The 20,229-nt window shown below is 44.5% G+C and overlaps 1 protein-coding gene across 2 annotated transcripts; it reads left to right on the plus strand.

The window, feature by feature from the left end:
* Positions 1 to 1,527: 1,527 nt before the first annotated feature.
* Positions 1,528 to 19,909, plus strand: LOC310666093 (membrane-spanning 4-domains subfamily A member 15-like). Of its 2 annotated transcripts, none has more exons than XM_083416679.1 (7): positions 1,528 to 2,185; positions 12,676 to 12,893; positions 14,547 to 14,666; positions 15,487 to 15,543; positions 16,735 to 16,857; positions 18,499 to 18,612; positions 18,827 to 19,909. In XM_083416679.1, the coding sequence occupies exons 2-7, from the start codon at positions 12,693 to 12,695 to the stop codon at positions 18,947 to 18,949; spliced, it is 738 nt and encodes a 245-aa protein (XP_083272805.1). In that variant the 5' UTR covers positions 1,528 to 2,185; positions 12,676 to 12,692; the 3' UTR covers positions 18,950 to 19,909. The 2 variants fall into 2 exon arrangements, with proteins under 2 accessions (XP_083272805.1, XP_083272804.1); XM_083416678.1 differs by lacking the exon at positions 1,528 to 2,185 and adding an exon at positions 10,656 to 10,892.
* The last annotated feature ends 320 nt before the right edge of the window (positions 19,910 to 20,229 follow it).

Here is a 20,229-nt window from a genome sequence, read left to right on the forward strand (position 1 = left end):
GCCTTCAGCATCTAACTTCTTGTCTATGCGCTCCCAAACCCAGGTCTCAGTATCTGAACATTGCATTTTAAAATTTAATGTTCAGACTTAACCCAGGCATTTATTCTGCACCTGCCCACAGTGGTGCTGAGTGCTCATCCTACTTTCCCACTGTGTAGATAATATCAATGACTGGTTTTAAAGTGGACGAGTATGAACTGTAGTGTAAAGTAGATGAATCCTGAAAGTGTTGATTTGACGTAAAACCTTGCCTGAAGCAGCTAGTCAGAGGAGAGTAAAAGGTTGTAGAAAATGCACTGAAAGAGCTTAATCTGAGGTAATAGTAGGTTAGCTGCTTAATACGGCAACAGAGTTTTAGCTGGCCTTACTGTGCACTGCATCGACTCTGTCTCCTTTCTATAACGGAACAAGGATGATTTTTTTAAAAACTCTCACAGCAAATGAGAGTGAGAGAGTGAGTGAGAGAGAAAGAGAGATGTATATCTACTGAACCAATAAACTAAAGCAATAGGAAACTGCCATTGTACAATTCAGCAGAATAAGCCCACACAGAACTTGCAGGAGGCAAGCAGCAAGGCAGTTTCTGAGGCAACATTACATAACAAGCTGATGTAGGGCAACACAGCATATGAAATGCAGCATGGATGAGATTCTCTTAGTAATTCCCCTCCCAGTTTTACAGTTTTCTGGACCCTGAGAGAGCACAATGCTTTAGGAGTCTGTCTGGAACATGGAATGGAGTGGTATATTTTGCAAACCAGGTGAGGATGGCCGAACATTATATCTAACCTGACCAAAAGGTTTGAGAGGAAATGAAGTACCTTTAGCCTGAGTGAACCACTTTTCAGGAAAAGGGCAACCAGAACTTGTTGGAGATGGAGCTTAAAATTGTCACATGCACCCTGATCTCCAAGTGGTGAGAGATTTCGCAGATGCCAGGGCACACTTTGGTTTTGGTTTGCTTGGAATGAGGGTGACTGGAGATGGTGGCGTCTCTGGGATACTGTTAACTCGCAACTTACGCAGTTTAAACTAGCACAATTTCAGCCTTCCTACTGAGTTCTAGGAACTCTTTCTTGGGCTTTGGAGGCCTCCTCGAGATCTCACAAAGGCCACTAGAGCCTGTACCAGAGTTTCCCAGAGCCCAGTAAGCAAGGCAGAGAGCTTAAAAGTGCTTTTATGTACCAGGCAAACGCTTTCGTTCTCCTCCCCGCCTTTTCCTCCTGCATTTTGTCCCCCTTGCTTCAGCACAGCATTGACCCTCCCCATTTCATGGTGTCTTACTGTCCCTTCTTTTCCACACATCTGTCAAATCACTTTGCCACAGAGTCCCACTCATGTTCCAAGCTGCATGTGCAGCTGCCTCCTGACAGGCAGGCTCCTAGCTTTGCAAGACAGACAGTTCAGTATCCAGCTAGTAAGGCATGGTGCAAAGGCGAGAGAGAGGTTGGTCCGTGAAACGGAAAGAGGAGGCATGTTTTGAGAGGGTGAAGAGTGGAAAGAGAAAGGATAGAAAAGGAGTTGTAAGTGTGAAGAAACTGTCCCGGGTAGAAGATTATGCAGGCAGGCAGGAGACAGGGGGGTTGGGCGCAGAACCCAGACCCAAACCTGCCACTCCTCCCAGAGTGCTGCTTGAGGTGACTGCCTCAAATCAGAAAGGCTCATCGTAGTGCCAGCCCTGGGCTGTGGGCCATCTGTGGCGTTTGGGCTGCAGGTTCTCCACCTCTTCTTTAAGGGAAAAGGAAACTGGACTCAGCACAGAGCAGATTTCTGGAAATCAAAGTCTATTATTGTCCTGATGTCAATTGCCCAGATGGTACGAATAAATTTTAACAGGCCTGTTGCCTAGTGATTGAAACATTCTGTTCAGCCTTCTAGTCAAATACAGTGTTTGACTGGAAATTCTGTGCATGCAAAATGTGAAAAGGCAGTATTTAAATAGAGATTAACTGACCTTCTGTCACCCAGGAAAGCACACTTGGGCACCTGAACCAGTCTCAGCAAAGCAAAGGTCCTGTGAGGAGGCATGCTATATGATTTGTGTTTGGTTTATTATTTGTGTTTGGACATATGGTTTGTAGGAAGGAGGTGTTTTGTTGTTGTTATGGAAATTTTTCAACCCATAATTAGATGTGGTCTTCCTAGCAGTGCCGTAGAATCAGGCCTGAAAGAAGAAGGGACACAGGTTTGTAGTGTGCTCCTATCGGTTGTTCTTTTGCTTTAAAATGCTGGAGGGGAAAACAAACCCTAACTGAATTGTTTTCTGTGTATCGATTTCAGCTTGTATTTTGCTGGAGGCTCCGGCCATATGTTGACAGGTTTTAAAAGAAGATCAGGATATAATGCTATCATTGCTAAAACTATTTAACATCATTTAGTGCTGAGGCTGTGCTGCATCCTATTATAGTAATTGAAAATACATCTCCCAGCTTAGCTGAATGCCAAGATGAGCAAGAAGATCTTGTGTTCCATCTGGCTTGAGATTTTGATGAATGCCCTAGAAAAGGGAATTGCCACACTTTGAAGCAGACATTGACGATGCATTTCTACACAGCCTTACGGTTTGAACTTGGTGCAAATATGGTGCTGGAGTTGCACAGGTGGTGCTAAAGATTCCCAAGGTGGGTGCCTACCATTCTGGGGATAAAAGGAGAAATATGGGGCTGCCAGAGATTCCTCATGGGGGTCACATTGTCTCTGCCCTGGCCCCTTTCATGTACCTCATTTACTACTTAAGAGCAAAAGTATACATCCTGCTTCATTGTACCTATAAGACTATTTCTCCTTCAGTCCTTGTGATCTCAAATAATTTGCTCTTCTTTCACCTGAACTGAAAAACAGCAGCAACACTAGTTGCTGACTTTGGTTTAAAAATGGCTAAAATTTTTGTTGATTTAGGCTCAGGTATTGTTTATTGCTGCTTGTGTTCATACCTTGGCTGCCCTTCTCTCTGGTTATTACAATCAGCAGCAAGAGCCTATTGTAAATTTACTATTAGTGCTTTATTAATTGCCTTCTAAACCACTGTCTCGAGGCAATGTGCACATAAGATAATTAAAAACAGTTAAGAACACAAAAACAACATTCAAAGCAAGACTAAAATCCTAACAAGTGGACACTTATTCTGAATGCTCATTTATCCAGCTAGGAAAGCCTGTCAGAACAATAACTGTCTTCAATTGTTTCTGGAAAGTGCAGCTAGTGATGGCCTGCTGTATCTCGACAGAAATGCTGCTCCACAGAACAGGGGCAGCCACACAAAAAGCCCTGCTCTGAGTTACTGTGGAGAGGGCTTCTGAGGTCTGTGGCACTCACAGGAGAAACTCTCCTGCAAAACACAGCAATCTACTGGTTGTATAAGGCACTTCTCAAGCAACCGGAGCTGTATAGGGACTTATATGTTGGTACCAACACCCTGAACTTGACCTGGTAGCAAACTTGGCTGCCGGTGCAAATCCGGAAAGTGAAGTTTTGTTATGATGGTTGTAGTTTGCCCACACAAACAACCTAGCTGCTCTGATCTGCACCAGCTGCAACCACCGGACCAATCACAGTGGTGGCCACACATAGAGCACATTGCAGTAATCCAGCCATGAGGTTACCAATGCCGGGACAACTGTGGTCTCAAACAATCCTGATCAGGGAATGGCCATGAATGCATTTATTAGCCATAGCTGCTAAAAGTCTCTCCTAGCCACACCTGACGCTCCAGGGACTCTCCAGCAAAGATTTGAGAGGCCCCCTCTCTTTTGATGTTCAGCCATCTCTTTTAATGCTGACCTTTTAATGCCGACAGGCCAATGTGGCATTAAATGTGGCAGTGATTATTTTCTACCATTTTTCACGGTGTTTTATGTTTTATTGTATACATGTTGCTGCACACTGCCCTGATATTTTATGAGATGGCTGGATGTAAATATTTTTTAGAATAAGTAAACTCAGATCATCCAGTTGGAGGAGGCCTTGTGGACCGTCTGGAGCTCCGACATCCTGCCTGATGCAGGAAATCCTTCCTGTGGCCTCAGAACTTGCCCTGGGTTCTTTGCAGGGATCTCTCTTCACCTGAGATCTCATCAGAGCCCAGCTGGTGTTCCGTGTGCGTGGTCATATTTCTCTCTCAATGGCCGACTTTGCCACCAACACTGGTGAAAGAAGGGAAGCAGATGGAAGCTTAGCTGCGCAGCAGCAGGCCACTGCAACGCAATCTAATCTCTTTGCAGAGCCGGCAGTCTAGAAGGGGTTGAAATGCGACCTGCAGGGATGACAAGGTGTGAATGGAAGGAAAGACAAACCATGGGATGTGTGGGTTCTAATTTGGGATATGCAGAGAAGTGGCTTCAGACAATAATTTAAACTGGAGGTGGGGGGGGGGGGGGGGAGGTCCGCCTGTTTCATTATGTTGCACATGTATGCAAACACCTGAGTTCCAGTGGTATATTGCACAGTGCTTTCTGTGGATTGTGGTGCTAAACACATGAAACAAACAGAGTGTTTAGCCCAAGTGTCTTGGTCTTCATTCCCCAGTCAGTGCTGTGATACCCTAATGCATAATGCAGAACCCTCTGCTTGTCCCATTCTGCCTTGAAATTGCATCTGGTTTCCAGTGACAAAAACATGGTAAGGCAATACCTTTCATTATGCTAACTTCAGCTGGTAAATATTTAGAAGGTTTTCAGACAAGGGAGTGTTCATTACTGGGCTTCTGGGCATTGATGTTTTTACAGATCTTCAAGATTCATTATTGGGCTTTTAGGCATGCAAGTTCTTAATGAAATGTTAAGCTACAGTTGTTTGTATTGTATTTTCACCCACTGTTTAAGACAAAATGTAGAACATGTCATTGATGTAGTTGAAGACTAAATCCAAATACAGAGTGATAGCAAAATCAAAACAACAAGAGAGTCGTGTGGCATCTTAAAGACTAACCAATTTATTATGACAGAAGCTTTTGTGAATGACAGTCCACTTCATCAGATGCAGGAAGTGTTACCCTGAGTTGCAGGTATGTATGTATGTACACACACACACACACGGGACTGAAAACGGGAGAGTCAGAAAGAAATGAAATGCAGAAAAAAAACTGGGGAGTAATAGCCATGTACAGCCAGCCCTCAATGAGGGTTACGTTTCACATTTAATGCCAAAATTGCATATAGTCAAAACACACTGGGTGCAATGGTTGGTGGGATTGCCAAAGTCTTTACTCCTGGATACTTGCCTCCTTTCTGCCCCCATTATTATTATTGTTGTTGTTGTTGTTGTTGTCATTATTATTGCCAGGCAGATAAAGATGAAAATTTTTGTACTTAAATTTAAAATTTTGTATCTTAACTTTAAAATTTAAAGTAAGTCCATGGCATTCTGAAGAGATTGGCATGTTTAGTTTTGAAATATCTCAATTATGGGCGGAGCTTTTAAAGTGTTTGTATAGTCCAGCAAGGCCAAAATTGTCATTTTTTTGAAATTTAAAACCCCCATAATTCAAAAATGGGATGAGATAAAGAATCAAAAACTGAGATTTGGGACCTTCTCTTATACTACTTTTAGGAAACTGAAAGCAATATAAAATGGTAATGTAAAAGTCATTGGATCACTTGACATGGAATGACCGCCACACCTTTTCCCCTGGTGAGACCCAAGGCAGCTTACAAATAAGAACAAGAACCACTAAAAACATAGACAAAACAATCATTAAAAAACAATTTAATATTGGCAGAATTAAAATGATATAAAATATAAAATTTATTAAAACCATACAAATAATTACATTAGAAACAGGTTAACAGATTGTTCAATTCAATTGTGTGATTCATTAAGCTTCCCCCCTCCTCTCATATGGGGATGGCCCTACTCTGTGCCCATCCAGATAGTTCTTTGTCAATGAAACACTGAAATGGATATCCGGTGCCATCTGAAGGATGCATTCTCTAACTTGTGACTCTGAGGTGTGTAGACTTGCGCTGAATGTTAATGCAGAGTGCCCCTGCTGTTAGCCAAAACTGTAACATCTAATCCAAAAGCTCAGTAATTATTCTTCACATTCATGTGATTTCAGATAGGCATGGCTGCTGGGAGGGAACTGTAAACAGTGAGGTCAGAAGGAAATGAAAGGCGGAAAATGCAAAGAGTGAATTCCATTGCTATTTATTGACATTGGTACAAATTAACAAAGCAGTTTTGGAGAAAGCATAAATCCTGGCACAGTTAAAGATGCAATGTGAGTTTTGAAAACCGCAAAGATTGCCCTATCAGTCCCATTAGCAGGAGGAAAAGAATTATGAAATAAAGTTGGGAGACAGTAAAAGAACTTATATCAAAATAAATAAGGCATTATAAAAACCATAGCCTTTACCCCCTCATTTCTCACATTCTGTGAATGAGAACCTCTGAGACAAAGAGGTTATTAAACCTTAAGCTTTTAAGATCTCTATCAAATCTTATCATAAATTATGTTCAAAAGGACAATAATATCTGATCCATCTACTTATTACAGAATTTCTAAAGCCCAAGCCTCTAATTGCCTTCTCCTGAAGAGGCCATTTTCATTTTCAATCAGACAGTGGGACTTCTTTTGGGTCTGTGTCTGCGCTGCAATGGGCTCTGCAAATACTATGGTCTCTCTCCATGGTCTGTGACCTTTATACAGTAGAAATTCTCCTACATTGGTTGATAAAAATCCACATTGGTTGATAAAAAGGGTACTTGTTGGCAAACGTGTTTATTAACATTGCATTTCTCATGCAGATACGTGAAAAAAGAAAACGATATTCTGCCCTCTGCTGTTCCAGAGATAGAACTGTGAAATGTTGCATTAAAATCCCAATGAGATGTTCCTTCCAAGTTTCTGTTTCTGGCACTCATCTCTTATCACTCAGACAAGCTTCGCCACATAAATGGTGCTAACTCAGCCTCTCCTACTAATGGTGGGAAATTGCTTCATCACTGAAAGTGGCCTTAGGATACAAGCCAGCTAGCTGCAGGAAAGCTGGAGCAAGCAGTGTAAAGAAATAATTTTATATCATTCTTCAGATATTGAAAAAGCTGCCACAAATAATGATAACATGTTACAATGACCTCTCCTCACATTAAATGGGGGGCGCCCTTTGCATGGTCAGACGCAGCCCCCTGGACCCTATGCAGCACCATTAACACAGGTTTGGCTTCACCTTCCCCAGGTGGGATACCTGGAGGTCTCCGCCTACCTCAGCCAGTTGCCCAATCCCGCCTGGGGAGGCGTTGCCAAGGTGATCAGGCCAGGTAGGGGGAGGGACCACCCTGCCCACACAATAGGGGGAGGATCTTACCTGGGAATCGTCAGTTGGCTCCAGAGCTTCTCCCACCCTACCCACCCTCAGTTAAGACTTCTTTTGCAGGTTAACCTTTTCTCCACAGGTATGCGGGTGCTGCTACGTTAAGGTCGCTGTTGAAGGGCCGGAAAGGAATTCTCCTGCATTGGCAGGTTTGCCTTTCCCGTAGCAAAATGTCACACCTTTGGCGGTATTAGGCCTTGGGCGGAATCCTTTCGTCTATCTTCTCTAACTGGGGGGGGGGGGCATGCAGCGGTGACCCACATCCCTCTCCTCTTCGCAGCGGTAATACAAGGGGTTGTTTGAGGGGAGGCGTTGGCCGTACTCCTAGAGGTCATCATTGCTCTCCCCTGCGGCAGTGGCGTAACAAGGGCGGGCTCTCTCTGCTTGAACATATGTTCTCCAGAGCCAGCCCATCCCCCACTCACATTGGATAACCCTGATGTTCCCCAGATCCCTGGCGGGGGACCAGTAGGGATAAACACCCAATGCCTGAGCCAAGGTCTACCCACATCTGAAACATAATAAAGTTGTGGCCAATTTTAATCCCATAGCACGTTGTCTTGAGTCATTATTCCACATGGGGGCCGCCCAGGGTTTGGGGGACTCCGCCTGTCCACGCAATGGTAACCTAAGCCTCGAGCTGGCAAAAGTTAAGGTGAAGCAGCCTGCAGGTTTTACTGTAAGACATTGACTCTTTGGGTCCTTTTCCTTACTGAGGATGACCCCGTGCAGAGGAGGCCTTAATGGGCAGAGCAAAGCCAGCACAAGGAGCCCTTGTGGAACCCAAACCCCATGTGATCCTCATGCCCTCTCCAAATCTGCTCAGGAGGGTCAGGAGAACCCCCGGAACAGCACATGAGGGCGGGGAGATTGTTCCGTTTGGCCAGAAGAAATGCTTGCGCTGACGGAATTGTCACCTTAGCGTGACATTGAATTCCAGCCTTTGCATTCTGGCTCCTGCAAGCCCCTGCTGAGCCAGGCCCAGACACATCGGAGGCCTGGGTCCACCCAGTTGGTCATGCCCTCACCACTGCTCCACTGCCTACTCAAAGCTTACGTGGTGGCATCAAGCCCTCGCAGGAGGATCCCAGATGCTGCCACAAGTGTCCAGAGTCGTCAAGAAAGAACCATAGGAACGACACCTCCGGTGGTATGTGGGCCTGACAAAAGCTCTCCTGCAAACCTCACTACCCTCATCGCTGAGTATGTTAGGGAAAGGAAGGGGTAGTAGAGGGTCCCATTGAGGAGGCCCAATTGTAAGTTAATTAGTGAGGCAATTATAATTGGCCCAAATTAACTCATTTGTGTCAGTTCCATTCTAAATTGCAGCTGGGGCCCACCCATTTCTAGGGATATACAGTACAGTGTTCTAAAGAGTGTAGTAGTAATCACTATGATTTGTAGGGCTCTATTGATGTGTTCCTCAACTTTGAGCGGTGAATATGTTCTCTAGGTGTCTCTGTCTGGGCCCTGGGACTCTCCCTAGGACCACCCTTCTGTCCCAGACCAGGACCCCTCACTGGCCTTGCTCCTTGAGTGGTTTTACCAGGCTGAAATGTGTCCTTGAGCAGTGATCATGCCCTTTGCTTGTTTGGATGGAAAATTGAGAGAAATGCATGGTTTTTTGTATATAGAAACCTGACTTCCGCATGATGGGACTTGTGGCTTACTGCAGGGGCAAAACTAGTTTTTATTTCACCTGGGTCAAAGACCCAGTTTGGCACCCACCCACCCGCGTGCATTTGCATACATACACACACACACACACGCAGGGAGTTTCAATGGCACCCCTCTGGAGGCTTCGCCAGTGTGGTGTAGTGCTTAAGAGCAGTGGACTCGTAATCTGAGGGACCAGGTTCGCGTCTCCGCTCCTCCACATGCAGCTGCTGGGTGACCTTGGGCTAGTCACACTTCTCTAAAGTCTCTCAGCCTCACTCACCTCACAGAGTGTTTGTTGTGGGGGAGGAGTGGAAAAGGAGATTGTTAGCCGCTTTGAGACACCTTAGGGTAGTGATAAAGTGGGATATCAAATCCAAACTCTTCTTCTTCACCCAGGGCAAAAAACCTGGCCAGCCTGCTGTATAAAAATGAGAGCCACATCATTTTCTCTATTTACTTCTGCTCTTGACCCACAATCCACTGCCATGCTCAGAAGGTTTCCTACAAGGGCTTGTGACCACACATAGGAGCCAACTCCTAGGAGACAAGGTCCCTTCAGCTCCCCCACTAAAATATTTGAGGGGCTTATCCCCCCCCCCTATTGATTGGCATTGCCATTAAAATGGGATGTGTGCACTGTGCCATGTGATTGATTATGCAGGGCAGGGCTCCCCCCCCCCAATATTTTAGTCAAGCTGGCACCCTTGTCCCCACGCCAGCTATTCTGAATTGCTGTAAAATACTTAAGGCACGGTGTGTGTGTGTGTGTGCGTGTGTGTGTGTGTAAGTGAGTGAGTGAGAGCTCTGATTGTAACAAAACCTTTAGGCAGCTTACACCCCACCTCAAATATTTAAATTCTTAATAAATGTGGCTGCTTCAGACCCCCCTTTTAAGCTCTGGGAATGGACTAGAGAGAAGCCTAACCAAATGCAGTCCGCTCCTCTTGCCCCACCCCCAGGCCACAGCAGATAGGCCAGAATTTGAATCTGGGTTTGGCAGGAACCCATCAGGCACCACAATGGCCAGGGAACAGGAGCAATGCTCAGTGGCGTAGCGTGGGTTGTCAGCACCCGGGGCAAGGCAAGTAATTTGCGCCCCCTAACCCGTGGATTTTAGTAGGGGCAGAGAGTTGCGAGTTTGAGCGCCCCCCCAATATGTTGCGCCCGGTGCGGCCAGCCCCCCCTGCACCCCCCACTCTACGCCACTGGCAATGCTCAGGGGGATATGGCATGGCTGAGGGAGGATGAGGAAGCCCCATGCCAGGTTGCAACCGATGCCCACCGCTGGAGTGGGTGAGTGGCCATTTTAAAACATTGACGTGTAAATATCAACAGTAGACAAAAAGATAAATTGACAGATAAGCTTGCCTGAACAACAGTGTTTTAAGGCAGTGCTGGAAAACATCCAGTGAATAAAAAAGCAGTATAGAAATATTTTAAATGAAATAAAAATATAAAAATAATGCTCTAGGGCAGAACTTTCCAAACTGTGTGTCATGACACACATTAGTGTGTCGGCTGCAAAATGTAGGTGTGTCACCGAAACGCTCTTTGCACTGCTGCCGGGGCTGGAAAGGGTTTGGTTAACTTCTGGTTTGCTAGTAAAACTGGATTACTGTGTTGCAAAATGATGCATGTCTAAAAAATGTGTCGCCAACATGAAAAGTTTGGACAACTCTGCTCTAGGATATAGAGAAGCTCTTTAATAGAAGGGACCATGGCAACCATAACCCTGATGAAGGTAGAACTGGGACGTACCTGCAGGATAAGGGCGGGGCGGATGGATATGACCAAGCAAATAAGATCAAAGGTCCAACAGCAACAAATGACACTTCTTTAAAACTCTGAGCAAGCTTCCTGGTTGACTGAGTAGAACTCGAACACCCAAGAGGGAAAGCAGAATCTGCAAGGTCGGGAAATACAGTGAGTCCTATCACCTCTTGGTAGCTTGGGTCATTATTAGGAGGATCATTGGTCACTGTTGGTGGCCGAGGCCTCTCACAGGAAGGAGGGAAGGGTACGGAGAAAGACAGGGAGGGAGAGTCTCCAGGGTAAAGAATTAGATCTTTTTCATGCTGCTAGAAATAGGGCAAATGGGGAAGACAGGGGTGGGGTGGAGGTGGCCGTGGATGCGAACCCATTTGCCCTTGAAACAGGCAATAGAATACATAGGGTGAGACTCAATGTAGCACTAAGTGGGGTATAGCGAACAAGCTCAACTCACACAATGGGACTTTCCCCCCCTTTCCCTCCCTTGCACCCCCTGAACCAGTTCTGGAGGTTCCTTTAACCCTCCAACGATGATTTAAGGGGCATAAGGGCGCATGGGCCAGGAGGGAACTGCACAAGTACAATGGTACCTCTGGATGCGAATGGGATCCGTTCCGGAGCCCCGTTCACATCCTGAAGCGAACGCAACCTGCGTCTACGTGTGCGGGGGTCGCGATTCGCCGCTTCCGCGTGCACGCATGACATCATTTTGAGCGTCTGCGCATGAGCGAGCGGCAAAACCCGGAAGTAATGCTCTCTGTTACTTCTGGGTCGCCGCGGAGCGCAACCCGAAAATGCTTAACCTGAAGCTACTTCAACCTGAGGTATGGCTGTATACCTCATCTCACCCATACAACAGCATAGTTAAATCCCACCCCTATTTCTTACTCTTTTTTAGGGATGGGGGAGAATTTCAATTGTTTGTCTTTAAAGGTGAATCTACCTAATCTGCACTTTCGAAAACAATACGCATTATGCAATCAGCCTTCCAAATTCACACTTCTCCAAATTTTGCAGTGTAGTTTTCCAGCCAGGTAACATATATTCGTGAAAATAACGTACAAAAATGCATAATATAAGGCGAAAGTGCTTTCCATAACTGTGTGTGTTAGGCACAACTGCACCCAAAATGTGCTTACTAGAAGCAATTTTGCAGTACAATGCTGATGAATTTTCAAGAGGACTTTTTTAAAAATTGCAAACTAATGTGGATAACTGAATTTGAAATTTGAAAACGAGAAACCGAGAGGATGAAATTGAGAGAACCGCCCATCCCTAATCTACTATATATATATGATTCCGGCATGAAGTGTATCTGTAAAAATCACTGGAGCTACTACTACTGCACTGGAGAGCGTGGAATTCTGATGTATTTAGAGAACAGTCTATAACCAGTCTGTGTCAGTTGTACATTTGTTCATTCATTTGTTCATAAATCTGTTCTGTCCCATTTCTGCATCAGTTTGCGATTTCTCCCTGAGTACTTTTGTTTGGCTAGAATGTGGCCATGAAAGGTGATAATGCCTTTAATTTGCCTGAGCAGAGACTGTGTGTGTGTGTGTGTGTGTGTGTGTGTGTGTGTGTGTGTACAAACCTCTGTACAAAGGTAAAAGCCTCATCTATTGCTCTGTGGTTCTGGCCCTGTCAGCCAGTAGCATGCAGTTCCCAGAAGGTTGCTTACAAATGTGGCTGAAAAAGTATTTCCACCCCTGCTGTATACCAGTCTTCCACAACTTGATGCCCTCAAGATGTTTTTGGACTACAACTCCTACCAGCCCCAGCCAGCTTGTTTCTATAAGCAACATAGCAACATGGAACTGTCTCCTGTCAATGCATATGCCCGAGGGAGCCCATATCAAACTCAGAGCAAGGAAGAACAATGTGCACTTTTCATGAACGAATTCATGGGTTCTTTTCTCTTTCCCTTCTGTTACAGTAGCTGCATTGCTCAGCATGGACAACCAAGCATTCGTGGTTATTCCTCACCATGGTGTGATGGCCAGCCACCCAAACCAGATTTTGTACCCAACTGGTGCCATGCATTTGGGTGGTCAGCCAATCGGAACAGGCTATCCAGGGAGCCATCTCTATGGAGGAACTGAGCCAGCTGGTAACTTACGTACAGAATGCAAAGGAGAACCCAGGGTGCTAGGGGTAAGTGACCCATCTCATACTAAGGTCTCTGGGGATTATTGTGATCACCAATAAAGAGTTATAGCAAAAATAATTATGTAACAGAAGTATCTTCCTCTATGGTTTCTTTGTGGACTAGTTTATACACCAAGCATTGCCTCTCTGTCACAATTCATCCACCCCAGCTCTGATATGCTGATTCACATCAAGGGATGTGGGGAAATAATTCGGCATTGAAAGGTGAACTCAACTCACCTAATTCACACTCTCTGGCACACTATGCGCACCAAAATGTAGCCATCTTTCAAAATGCACAATTCTCTGAAATATGCTTCACCGTAAAATGTTTTCTATTCGGGTACAATTGCTGTAGGGAAGTGGGTGGCGCTGCGGGTTAAACCACAGAGCCTAGGACTTGCCGATCAGAAGGTCGGCAGTTCGAATCCCCACGACGGGGTGAGCTCCCATTGCTCGGTCCCTGCTCCTGCCAACCTAGCAGTTCGAAAGCACATCAAAGTGCAAGTAGATAAATAGGTACCGCTCCGGTGGGAAGGTAAACGTCATTTATGTGCACTGCTCTGGTTCGCCAGAAGTGGCTTAGTCATGCTAGCCACATGACCCGGAAGCTGTACGCCGGCTCCCTCAGCCAATAAAGCGAGATGAGCACCGCAACCCCAGAGTCGGCCATGACTGGGCCTAATGGTCAGGGGTCCCTTTACCTTACAATTGCTGTGCTAAATGTGTATGTTTGGCAAAACTGCCTGCTGAAATGTGTGTGGTAAGATAAATTCACCCTGAAGGAAAACTTTCTAGGTAGGGAGGGAAATTGTGATTTGTAGGGAAATGTGGAGAACTGAAATTAAGATTGGAAAAGTGAGAAACGGAGAGAAATTAAAAATGGTCCCATCTAAGCTGAACACCTGGAACATCTGCTTTGGGTAAAAATCCAGGTTTCCCTCTTCCCCTCACCCCCGCCAGTTCTCAGCAGTACTTTTAAAAACTGAGTTTCAATGGAATTCCCCCACCCCACAGACACACAAAACAATGTTTTCTGAATGCCACTTCTTCCCAAAGTGTGTTAAAGTTATCTATATCTGTATCTATATCTATATAAACACACACACACACCCTTTCGCCGCACTTCCGCAATCCTTATTCTGGCTGTTGTTAGGAAGGGAGGAACTTTATATGAGGCATTGTGTGAGAGTTGCTGCTGCACTAGGTGGCGTAGATGTACCCCAAACCAGGAGCTGGTAGCACCTCTTTGGCCCAGGTCAGGTGAGCTTAGCTTCCGCCTCAAACAACACATGTAGCTGTTTCAATAGCAAAGCCTAAATGGTGGAAAGGCAGGATATGAAACTGTAAAATAAACAAACCAACCCATGGCAATTTTCTCACTCCTCTTTGGGCCGCGTACCTTTTCGTTTGTTTTAAATGTCGTTTTTACAACCATCCATTTGCACGATATATAGGGCGTGTCTAAAAAATGGATTTTTAAAACTCTGAAATGCTGCTCTTTGGGAATGGGGAGGGTGTTTTATGATGACACAAAAGTTGGTCAGCGCTCTGGACAGTTCCTTCAGTTTCAAATTGACAGAATTTGTCTCTCCAAACAAGGACTGTTGAAAACACTAGGACTCATCTCACCTATTCTATTCAATTGTGTTATTACAGGCTATCCAGATTCTGATTGGCTTGGTTCACATTAGTTTTGGGAGCCTCTTGACCCTTCTCATGGACAGAAGCCGATCATACACTGTGCTCTCTGGATATGTGTACTGGGGTGGACTCATTGTAAGTAGCACCAGTTCAATTCAAACAAATTCAAACTATGCCAGCCACCTCCCCGTTTGACAAGTGATTGCTGCAAACAACCTTTCCTCTAAGGGAAAGAGAACCTCACCATTCAAGAAACCCTAAGAATAGGGAATTAAATAGCAGTTAGATGTTTCATGAATTCAATAGCACTTGAATGTGACATTTCGATTACTAATTGCCTAGTCTTTTTACATCCAACAGTTTACCAGCGGGGAGGGTACCAACTAGGTGGGAAATTGGCCTTGTCCACATGGTTTCTGGGATCAAATGCTTTCTGTGCATTTTGGAACCCACATGGAAGCAGCTCTCAAGCTCAGCCTAAATTTAGCGGTCATTTGTATAAGAAATCCAAAATTGCTGGTTTCTCTTAAGAATACCAAACTGAATTCAGATAATTTGCCAAGTTGAGTTCAGACAATTTAATGCAGGTAGGGATACCAACATATGACATGTGTGTGTTCTATTTCTTTGGATGCTCAGACACTACACTGAGGAATCGCAGCTTATTAGCTCAAGGCTGAACTCCAATTTCCTGTGCTTTCCAGGAGATGGTGGGTTATGCATCAAAGACAGGAATGATAACTACAACAGAAAAAAATACATTCAGGAAATGCACGTAGTGCATTTTTTCCTGTCCTAATTATCTTGCCCCTGGCCCCTTACTTTTGCCTCATAACTCCTGTAGACAGCCTGCCCCATTTGTCAGCACCCTCTTTTATCTGCATAAGTCTTTTCCCACCTGAATTTGGAGTGAAGTTTTACTCTAATCCTGATTTGTTTTTCTTGTGTGACCCAGTTCATCATTTCCGGATTTGCATTGGCGATAACTGAGCATAACAGATCATCCCTAAAGGTGAGTCTGGTTCCTCACATCCTGCCCTGCCTCTCAACCCACCATTTACTGCACATATATTGCACACTTTCTTTGGGAGCTCAGTACAGTTTACACAAGACTTCTAAAAATCCTCCTGTCAGGACTTCAGGGCTACAGAATCTGTAGCATCCTCCTTGTTTTGAATTTCCCCCCAGATAAGAGCAGCCAACTCTTACCGGAGCCCCAAACCTTGTGACTCCTCAGAGAGGTCTTGGAATAGCATGGAAAAGCTGAGACTCTTTTAAACATTGAGTCTTCTCTGCAGTTACTGCGCAAATATCCTAAAAAAATAAAATGGCGTTTTCTTAGAGAGATTCCTGGAAATAATCTGACTTCTATTGGCAGTTTTCTAAGGTCTGACCTTGGACTGAAGCAGTATTTCATCCCTGCATAATTGATCTAGGAAGTAGGCTTGTCCAAAATTTATCAGAAAACAATTTTTGATACTTAAAAAAACCCCACGTTTTCTTTTTCCAAGCTCTTCATGAAGACTTGGAGAATTTCAGTCCACCCACGGATAATACCTGCAAAACTCCTGCTTCTTTTAATGCTCACAAATAACATGGGGGATTTTGGGGTGCCATTTTCAGACAGCCCTAGTTTTCACATAGTCAAAAGGAGGTTAAAAAAACCCCAACCCCCCCCCCAAACTTTTGCAATTCCATTAATAGAGATGGTGCCAAAAGTTCTAGTCATGCATTTTAAAGCTGCATCTGTGGAAGGGTAGTGGGAAGTGTACAGGAAGATCTGAAGTGGGATATAACCATGTTTGGCTTGCATGCTTGCAATTCTCTCCACCACAAGGAACTCTAGGTTCTTGTTCACAGGGAGGACAGTCACAGCATCCGGTCAAAGCACTTCCTCCTTTAAACCTTCCCACTCAACTCAGGAAGATGCGGGGCAGGTGGTGGGGCTGGGAGCAGTGTGCACAGCCCACCTCCCCCACCATGTTTAAGAATATCTGAATAGGGCTGTGGTAGCCCTTGAGATGTTGTTGGACTACAACTCCCATCAGCCCCAGCCAGCAGGGCCATCGCTCAGGGATGCTGGGATGGCCAGCAACACTTGGAAGGCACGGTATTGGCTATCCCTGGAATAAGGCTTTTGTCAGGTTGCTATGCAGCATGACCAGAATAGCTTGTACCCTAAGGGTGTATTTGTTTCTTACAGATGAAAGTCAGCGCATGCCTGAACATTGTGAGCACTCTTGCTGCAACCGTTGGGATAATTGTTCTCCTCATAGATGAAAATGTTTTTCCTGTTTATTATACACCCTCTGACTTAATACACCTGGTAAGCCTGTTTTTGGGAATGTTGAGTTCTGAACTTATTTTAGCAGCAGTTGAATGGGCTGCATCTGAAAGCTCCCTTAACCTGGATGTAGCAAATGGGGTTGGCTGCCAAACTCCTGAATTTTTTTTTTTGGTTTTGTTTTCCACTGTAATCCTCATCCTTTATTTGCTCTGCCCTCATTATATCCCTTGCCATTTACCAAGTGGTGTGAAGCGAAACTGCTACTGGGTAGGAGGATCTGGCAGGAGGGTAGGTTAAGCCAGGGAGATAAAATAGACCTTTCTTAGTCACCTGAGCCATAAAGGAATCAGGCGGAGCTTGATTTAATATAACGGCACCTTACAACTTTTTAAGGCTGTGTCTCCTTCCACTGCCAGCTTGTAGATGTGGCAGGAAAGGAGTTCACAAGATGAACTGCATGTCCTTAAGCAGCCGGAGCAGAGGGTCCCAGCACCAACTCAGCTGCACAGACCATGCAGAGGTAGAGTTATATCATTTACTGAGCTAATAATACTAATAAGGCTAATGCTAATGCTAATAAGTCATCTAGCAACAATTGAATTTAACATTTCAGCCACATAGGGACTAGTTTGGCTCTTCAATGGCAAATATATTGGAACCAGGGACAGTGAATTAACCGTGTACCCTGCTCTCAGATACAGCCAAGCCCCTCAGACATCACTTGGACTGCAGAGAAACCCTGCTACAGGCTGGTGTGTTAAAAACACAAGCTCTGCAAATAAACCTGACTTGCTAATACCTGTGTGGAGCCTGAATCAGCCGCGGACGTTTAATAGATGACAGAGGGCTCATCTGTGCTTCTGCTTGGTCTGTGCTTTCTAGGCATGGGCCCGAGTGGTTTTGTGTTTGTCCCACCCCTTTCCCCCTGGAAAACCCACTCTTTAGTGGTAAATCGGAACAAATGGCAATACACAGAAAACCTGATTGCCGTGTGCTCTGATTCAGCACTGAACCATGGGGGAAGCTGCAGGGTAAACAGAAGTGTGTATAAGCCCACGGTGGTGATTTCTTAAGATCGGAGCTAATTTTAACTTGTTTCCATTATTTATATATACGCAGGCAATGATTGTTTAGTGTGGGGGTTATGTTCCTGACTCCCACGCATGTTGGGGGAGCACACATAAGCCCACCGCACCCCGCCTCCTTTCTGGCCACTTCCGGGTTGCTGTGATGCATGTGCTTGCGGTTGCACATCAATTGAACATATGTAAATTGGCCATTGCTTGTATAAAAAGGCATTCAAGTAAATGAGGAAATTACTTTTCTCCCTTTGGGTGCCAGATTCATCACACATTAGTAAATGCCAAATCTAAACATTGGTGATCCAGATGTTGGTGTTGTCAGAACCTCTTTATGAGTGTGTTTCAGAACCATAGGACCTGGGAAGCTGAATTACAAGTCGCAACAATGTTTAAGGCAAAATACTGATCAATCTTAAATTAAAATGTTTAATGTTTAAAATATTGTTTACTGTTACAATTGAACAGTATTGCTATCTGAAGACAAACACTCGGTCTTTTATTTTATCATCTATTACTTTAGTAGTTTTCTGTGGTGATTCAGTTATCCTTAATTGTGTAACCTTAATATGATCTGACGGCATGGCTTTATGTTTGGCAGAGAGTAGCCCTAGGACTTTTAAATGTCATCTTGATCTTTGCCGTCCTGGAGTTCTTCATTGGAATGGTCTCTCTAACTTTTGGGTATGAAGCAATATTCCGTCGAGGTGAAGAGGTAAGCATCTCCATGGGACTTCTTCTGGGGTACGGGGGTGAAACTTGTAAGATGTTTGCTTGGGGAAAATGGGAACCAGGTGGCCTCTAGAGAATCAAAAGGAGGAGGAGATGCTACTGGGAGAAAATTAAGTCAGTGGTGGCATCTGGAAGGATGTAAAGCGTAATAATAGCATCTGAGACTTTCTAATTGTTCATTGTAATCTACTTTCCAGGCAATATATGATGTGCCAGATGCAGTCATACCACACCAAGGAAATCTTCTGCCAATAGGTCCTCCTCCATCTTATGAAGCATATGCCAACCCGTGCTATGAACCCTCAAGCCAGGGAGAATAGAAAAGCCAAGACGAGATTCCTAAGAACAATTACGCCCAATTCAGGTCTTCTGGAATGCCAAGTCAATCACAAACTTCAGATGTGTCTCTGCTGTGTTATGTACATAGTTTTGGGAGAAAGGCCTGGGAATAAGAAGGCATGTCTCTTTGAAACTCCACTGTCGCTGGTACAATGTCCTAGCTTCCCCACTGTAAAGCAACCTACCTGTCGCGATTCAAGCATTCTTCAGCCAGAGATAGACTGATCAATCTGATTCTGTCCTCTCTCAGTTTCGCTGGCTTCAAATCATAGGTCTGTTCCATGCGGTTGTTGTATAGATTTTTTTGTTGCTCAAAGGATGGACAAAAAGTTTCTATTTAAATTGTGCACATTTTGTATGCACCTCTTATGTCAAACTGACACACTCTTTTCATCAAATATGCATTTCCCAATACTTTTCAATGCATTTTCCTGTAAAATGTGAATTTTGTATAAAAATTAAATTTAAAATATGTGTGCCCATTACACACACCAATAATGTACTGTAGAATCCTTATAAAGCTGCGATCTGACTGGGAGTTGTATTCCGATCTGCAAGCAAGTCCAGCCTTGTCTAGGGCTGCCATGTTTCAAAAAGTGAAAATCCAGTCAGAAAAGTTGTTGAACTTTTTTTGGCAAAGTTTTGAGCTATTCCTGAGGGAAATCAGCAAAAATGACCTTGCCGACATGGATTTTCCAGGATATTTAGCCAATTTCTGCACGGACACTGCTTGCGACTGCAGTATTCTGGATATGTCTGGGAAATTATGGACTTATGGCAACCCTAGGCTTGTCAGATTAGTTGAGTTCACTGCAAAACAAATTCTTCCTCTGTTCTTACCATACATGCACTGGAATTTCTTCCTTGTTATTCTCATCTATGAGGACGGGGGGAGGAAATCTCTTCCAGTTCTTATATTTTAGTGAACAAAAACCCCAGGGGGGGAAAAAATTCAACTATCACAGAAAATAGCTCTAAACTTGCACTGTATTCCTGGAAGTGGCTTTTAGGAAAGTTCAAATATAATGCAGAAGGGAACAGTTATGGAAACAGAATAAACTAGCATATGAATGCAGCCTAATTCAGTATAAGGTAGCATCCTGTGTCCCTTTGAGAAATATAATGAAGTTCAATGCCATTAATAAAAATAAGCTAAAACATAATGAATAAGCCTCTTTAATGCCTTATATGTCAAAGATGACCCCATGAGCAGAGTGGGGCTGCATTTAGTGTGTCTTTGGCTCACCACCAACTTCCATGC

Source organism: Podarcis tiliguerta (assembly GCF_965153285.1).
Source record: "Podarcis tiliguerta genome assembly, chromosome: 1".
NCBI lineage: Eukaryota > Metazoa > Chordata > Lepidosauria > Squamata > Lacertidae > Podarcis > Podarcis tiliguerta.